Below are 6,990 nucleotides of genomic sequence, written 5' to 3' on the forward strand. Positions count from 1 at the left end.
GCTCCAGCAGAGGGTGCACTACTCTATATGCCGACGCTCTCAAACTCTGTTCTGACTCCATCTGCTGGTCGGGGAATATAACCCACTGTCTGGACTGATCCAGGTACGTACAGGGAACTCAGATTAGTGGTCAGTTAGTAGAATCCTAGTAGACAGTGTGAAATAGTTTGGTAAAATAAATGGCCTACGCATTACCACCCCCTTGACAGTCAGCCGAGTTCATATCATGATTCTTCCATGTCTCATACGCTGCCAGTTTGACTGAAATTTAGACTGTCATGTTCATGTGCCGAAATCTTTGTTACAGACTCAACCCTGTGTTGTATTTCTGTAATACTTGGAATAATCTGTTGCCCATTTTTTTGCAATTTCACAGCGTGTGGCAGTACATACATATTTAACCAAGGTGTTGGTGCTGCTAGGTAGATTTGAAATCGAGGCTCCCAGTAATGCTTGTTTAATGGACAATGGATCCCATGTTATCCCATCACTAGAAGCCAGGTCAGTAATCTCACTCCATAGTGTGTGTGTACTGCAGGGCACTCCCACCACATGTGGAGAAAGGATCCTATGGCCTTGCACTTCCACCAACATAAGGGGCTTATAGTCCTATTCATAACATTCAGCTTTTGAGGAAATAAGTACCAGTGATAAAGAAGTTTAAAGGCATTTTCCACTAAGTTTGCAGCTATAAAACCCCTGCCCATGGAGCCATATATCGTCTTCCATTCTCTGAGGGATATCTAGTCCTAGATCTGACTCCCATACTTTAATGTGGGAAGCCTTGGTCTGTTCCTTTTCACAGAGCTTGGTATATATCAAGGATACTACCTTTGTGGCTCTGTCTGCCCTAGCGTATAGTTTTTCAAAGTCAGATTCCTCCCGTTGGAGAGGATCCCTGAGTGACGCTTTAGCTTAGAAATGAGCTAATTGGGTATAGGGGAAGATCACCGAATCAGATAGGCCAAATTAATTACAAACTCTGAAAGGGCTTAAGCCTGTCTGGCCCCCATGTCTGGATCCCTTTACTTCTCCATTCCTGGAAGGCCTGGCTGACGAACCCAGGAGTAAACGTGTTGGCATACAGAGGTACTATGGTGATATTCTTTATGCCCCCGTAGGCTCTCACCCTTTTGGAGCCATAAATCTAGAATGTATTGCATAAAGGGTGGTAATATAGCCGAAGGGTTTTATAAGCCATGTTTTCTTAGGTTGCCAAATACAACGATTTTTATCTGCCATGTAGCCAGGCAGTAACAAAGAATCAGCTGTAAGGCAAAGAGGTGGCTCCAAATTGTATGCAAAGTCACCTTAAGGTTGGAGCTTATCAAACCTCTCTGCAGGTAAGGCTCTACCAGAACAGGGAACAAAAAGGCAGACTAGGCACAATACACTATTGAGAACATTAGCAGGAGCTTGGCCCCGATACAAAAGCCAGCAGCTTTCAGCCCACAACAGCATAAAGGCTATCCTCTGAATAAAGAATCCTCAGTGAAGATGAGTTCACTAACTGTCCTTCCAGTGGTAGAGGTAGGTAACACTGGCTATGAATATTCCATACAAGACATACATAGAGGTGATGTCCAAAAAAAGACTGCCTCCACTGCTGAATGAGAGAATATAATCCATAGGTTCTGGACTGGTGGAGTAAGAGGAATGAAAAATTAATATCCAATATTCCAGGCCATTATAACCTATGCTGTTTCTACTAAGTATATCAGAGTCTAGTTTAACTGACTAATCTGATTTGAGAGCATGCTTGGCTTCTCCCCTTTTACAGGGGTAGTGTGAATGTTTCCTGATCTTTCTAAATATGCTCAGATTCAGAGGAAATATTTTTCGCATTAACAGCACAGGTATTGGGGTTAGGAAATTAAGTTCCCCTGTAAATGTGTTGTGGTTTACCAGGGGAATGTGTGTTTTGTGAGGCAATACAGCTGAAGAGATTCCTTAAGTGATAAAACGTCCAAGAAATATTCTTAGAATCCACATGCATATGTTCTGAATTTCAGAGATGATTGGTATCTATGTACATGAAATTATTGCTCAATCCTTTGATATTCAAAAGATCTGATGAACATCAAATAATTAAAAACTTTATGAATTCAAATACCAACAAATTATTTTTTAACAGTATATACACCTATTTAAAGCTAATAAATATTTAAAAATACCATTCTACCTGGGAACATTTGATTTTTCACTCTGAAATTGTGCATTAGCTAGCACACAAACTATCCTTTCACTCACTCACACCAGTCCTTTGCCTTGGCCATGCCTATGCTGTTTCCCCCTCCCACACTATAGTCTCCCTGCCCATTAAGCCTGCACCTACTGAGCTGCAAAGCCCATTGACCCCATCCCACTAACAAGCCACCTCACTGACGTCTCAAATGGATTACAGGATTAATGGGTGTCTTAAGGAATAGGGAGACTGTGAGGGTCTGGGATCTAGGACTCAGGGGTAGCAAGGACTTCAAAGAGGACTACCTCCAATTCAATGGTTAGAGAAGCTAGTTAAATTTTACTACCATTTTTATTTCAGTAGTTAGAACTGAAGTTACCACCATTTTACCATGCTTTCTAGGGGGTTTTTTTTTACTAGATGCAGTGCGTGTCATATTACACGAGTGGTTTTTTTTTTTAGTATAGTAAGCATTAAAAATTAATGCACTTTTTTTTTACATTAGAGCACAAGAAATGCAGAAAAGTTAGTGGTGGTCAAGCAGTGAACTGGAGGAAGTCTCAAATGCCTCTTCCCAGCTGTTAGCCGACCAGCTCCCTCCAATTCAGGAAGCAAGTGCTGGGGCTGTGGGAGAACCTGCTGGAACAATTTTTTTTATAAAAAAAAAAACCAAACAAACTTAAAATGGAACTAGTTTGTCCTGTGTGTGTGTTCGGGGGGGGGGGGGGGGGGGGGGAGAGATACATCTTCAGTAGTTTGGTTTATAATGATATACCACAATTAGAACTTAGAATCAGAAGCATTAAACAAAGCTAAATTAGTGAGCCAGTGTTATGAAAATGTTGCCTTGAGATTTTTAATTTTAAATGTCAACTGCATAACTATTTACAATACACTGTTATATGCATTGTATTGCATCTTTATAATTTTATGCTTGGAGGAAGGAACAGTAGAATAGCAACCTTTGTCACCGATTTGGATGTGGCAGCATATAAAAAAAAAAAAAAAGACTTTAGTGGTATATTTACCACCCCAGGATAGAGTCAGGGCCAGATTTAAGACCATGGCACCCATAAACAGAGGACTGGGGAGGGGGTTGACCCTAGGAATCAAAGAGCAGAAGTGTGAGGGGGAGGGAAGTCCCAGGTTTGGGTTTTTTTTTTTTGGTGCCTTCAGAATTTAGGGTGCTAGGCACATGCCTGGATTGCCTACGCCTAGATCTGGCCATGGATAATTAAAAAAAAACAACCTGGAAATCAAGGAACTTTTGATGTTAATAAAAGGCATTTCCAGTAATAACGGATAACAGAGATAGCAAAACATTGTTTTTTTTACCTGGGTTGTCCACCCCAGTCTGAATGGCATCATCCAAGGTAAATCCACTGGGAGTCTGTTTATCCCTCAGTTTCTTGTACAGGTCCATGGTCAGCACCTTGGCCATGTGATTGTTGTGTGCACTGAGGTCTGGAAACTCCTCTTCCACGGAGAATTTCATCTTTAGTAAGTTGTGTGTGTTGCCGAAGGGCATGATGGCGACTTACCGCAAGGTCTAGGGGGGAGGAAGAAGAAACCGCGAAATGTATCATCTGCATCAGGCCTCTGTGAGGTCGCTTACGTAGCAGCCCTGCTGCGCTGACTAGCTGTCACAATGGGATTATTTCCAGCTGTGCTTAGGGCGCCCTACCCACGAGTTGGAAAGGGGGAGGGTCACCATTTAAGAGGTTGATCAGAGGTCGGAAACGTTACTAGACTAACCGAAAGCCTCTGCAGCCGCCCCCCCCCCCCCAGTTACCACGCAGCGACTGCTCCACGTTCATAGAGACCCATTCCTTTCCACTCTGGTCACGGAGGCGGGGGGAGGGCTTGTAAGGAGAGGCGGCTTGCCCTTGGCTGGTTTCAGAGTGAGATATTAGCCAAGGGGTGACCTTGCCATCGGGCTCCTGACTGAGAGCGCGCCCCCCTGCGGAGGAGGGAGCCCTCGGCTACAGAGTAGATAGATGTCGACAGGCTCGCAGCTAAGCTCCCCTCAACCCCCCCCCGCCCGCCAAGCAGAGCGGCGGCTTCAGCAGGTACAGCCATTGCCCCGCAGTAACTCCGGCGTTTAGGGAAAGCAGGAACGCGGTTTATAACGCGGGGATTAGCCGCAAGGTGACGGCATGTACTGCAGGCTCGATCAGCCTCCACCAGCTCTCCCTGCCTGCAGCCCCCCCGCCTGAGATTCTGCGATTGGTCCGGCAGAGATGAAAATCTCAGTAACAACCCCGCGGAAGAGGCAGCTCCCCACCCCCCCGCCTCCAGCATGAGGGTAACTGAGTGCAGCTCTCTGTAACAGTTTTATACCGATCACTGCTCGTTAACGGTTCCCCCATCCCAGTTCTATAGAAAAATACTGGACTGCCCCTGCACTGTCGCAGCTGCTTATAGAGTTGCTGGTTTGTGCAATCTTCGTCTCCATCGGGTCTGCCTCCGAGCAGTTTCCTCCCTACAGCCCTCCGATTTTACCTCACTCATTCAGCCACATACGCAGCAAGTCCGCGTTTGTAAATATTATGAAAATAAAATCTGTTTCCATCAATGACGCGGTCAGCCGTTGGCTTTATTACCTGAAAGCCAAGATAGATGTACCACACACTTTCGCGTTTCAGTTACGCACGAGCGCTCAAAAACGGTTACCAGAACGAGTACAGTAGGTTCGAGAACTTAACGCTCAGCACAGCGAGTCAAGTCAAAAAAAAAAAAAAAAACCGAAGACGACAACGATAACTCATAACTAAGATAAACACCGAGCAACCCCCCCCCCAGCGACAAAAAACAAACAAGAAAAAAAAAAAACCTGATAAAGCTCCTACAGATAAATATCAGCTCAGGAGAAAACGCAATACTAGCTACATACCTCCACATTCACACAAAAAAATAGTCTCCTGAAATCCACAAACTAGTCTTGTCTACTCATAAATGCCGGTATAAACCATTTACTTTTAACTTACCCTGTGGCTAATTTTTTTTTTTTTTAAGGAGAGAGAAGAAAAAGAACAGAGAGCCTACTTCCTCCCGAAAATCTAAACCGGAGACCGCGCTGGGGCGCTGCGCTCTCTTATATAGCTAGCCAGTTCCGCCTTCCCATTGGCTGCTCTTTTCATTCCATTCATTCGATTGGACAGTTTTAAAGAGGCAGTGCACAATTTCTAAGTCCATTATTGTACAGTGTGGTGCTGGTGGCGATGCTAGTCTGCTTAGAATGGTAGAAATAGAGGTCACCTACAGCTTGCTTGTTGACCTTTATTTCTAAGTATCTGTCTATTATAAATTAGTGTGCTTCTCTTGGGTTAATATGACCATGAGTTCTCAGCTCTTTTTTTTTTTTTTTTTGCCTGCCGCGGTTTTCTGTGTCCCGGATCTCTCAGGGTCATTCCTTTCATATAATTGCAGTCTGTGTAGGAAGCTTTGAGTCTGTTCAGCCTAGCTATTTAAACCCCAGGTCCTCTGCACTCTGAAGTTGACATCCTGCTTCCGCGATGCATAGTGTAGGTCGAACTAGAAGTCCCTAGACTACTTGGAGCTGAGCAATGAACAAAGGTTCCCAGCGGCAGGCAGAGCGCCGGCAATGCGTGGATGAGATGATGGTGCAAGGAAGAGGGCTTCAGTTTTTTAAGGGACTGGGGAACCTTTTGGGGAAGGGGGAGTCTTTTCCAAAGGCATGGGCTCCACCTTAACCAGGGTGGAACCAGGATACTGGCACTAACTTTTAAAAAGAGATAGAGCAGCTTTTAAAGTAGAATCAAGGGAAAAGCCGTCAGTCGCTCAGTAGTGCAATTTTCAGAGGGAAGTATCTTCAAAGGATACTAATGAAGCAGGAGAGTTAGGGCATCCCAACAGAGAAGTTTCAATAAAAGCAAAAGTAGACCATGTGCCTATAAGTAAAGAATCACCTGAGTTAAAAGACTACAAATTATCTCTGTCAACTGAAAAGCAGGCTGTTAATGCAAACCAAAAACACATTTTGAAATGTCTGTATGCCAATGCCAGAAGTCTAAAAAGTAAGATGGGAAAGTTAGTGTATAGCAGTGAATGATGAGATAGACTTAACTGGCATCAAAATACTTGGTGGAAGGATGAGAACCAATGGGATAGTGTTATACCAGGGTACAAATTATTTTGCAATGATAGGGAGGAGCAACTTGGTGAGGGAATGGCTCTTTATGTCCAGGATGGCATAAAGACTGTTCAATCTGTGGACCCATGAACCGAGGCGGGATTGGCTCAACCTTCAGGCAGGAGCCCTGCAGGTTCTCACCATTGGCAGGTAGACCCAGAAGAGACAGAGACCCATCAGGACCTTCACCTATACCAGCCCTCATTCCCCTCGGGTTGAGCCTTTGGGTACCAAGGCTAACAGGACTTAAATGGGGTCTCTGCTGGTAGCTGAAGTGAAGGTCAATAGTTAGATTGGGTCATAGAAAGGTGGCAATCAGGCATGTGCCAGGTCCCAGCAATGATCAGGGGCAAGCAGCAGTCAGAGGTGTCTGAGGTCCAGGCAATGGCCAAAGGCAGGCAGAAGTCAGTGGTGTCTGAGGTTCAGGTGATGGTCAGAGGCAGGCAGTGGTCAGTGGTGTCTGAGATCAAAACCAAATGTCTGTCTGAGGGAGGAGACAAGGGAAGGATAGGCAGGGCAGGAAAGCGAGGATAAGAAAAAGCAGATGCAAGGTTGGAGACAAAATGATGAGGACAGAAGACAAGATGAATGAGAACTGAAGACAAACTGGATGAAGACTGGAAACAGGCTGGACAAAGACTGAAGACAGGAA

The 6,990-nt window shown here is 44.8% G+C and overlaps 1 protein-coding gene across 2 annotated transcripts in view; it reads right to left on the reverse strand.

Annotated features, from left to right (window-relative positions):
• CKB (creatine kinase B) overlaps positions 1–5,259 on the reverse strand; it is a 99,429-nt gene extending 94,170 nt beyond the window's left edge. Inside the window, exons 1-2 of one of the 2 annotated variants that reach the window (XM_029598017.1) lie at positions 5,173–5,259; positions 3,521–3,734 (exon numbers count right to left, since the gene is read on the reverse strand). In XM_029598017.1, the coding sequence (XP_029453877.1) occupies positions 3,521–3,713 (193 nt within the window). In that variant the 5' untranslated portion in view covers positions 3,714–3,734; positions 5,173–5,259. Of the gene's footprint in view, positions 1–3,520; positions 3,735–4,788; positions 4,810–5,172 lie in introns of those variants that run through there. The other variant, XM_029598018.1, reaches the window with a different exon arrangement.
• Positions 5,260–6,990: the final 1,731 nt, after the last annotated feature.

This window comes from Rhinatrema bivittatum, chromosome 4 (assembly GCF_901001135.1).
Source record: "Rhinatrema bivittatum chromosome 4, aRhiBiv1.1, whole genome shotgun sequence".
Taxonomy (NCBI): Eukaryota; Metazoa; Chordata; class Amphibia; order Gymnophiona; family Rhinatrematidae; genus Rhinatrema; species Rhinatrema bivittatum.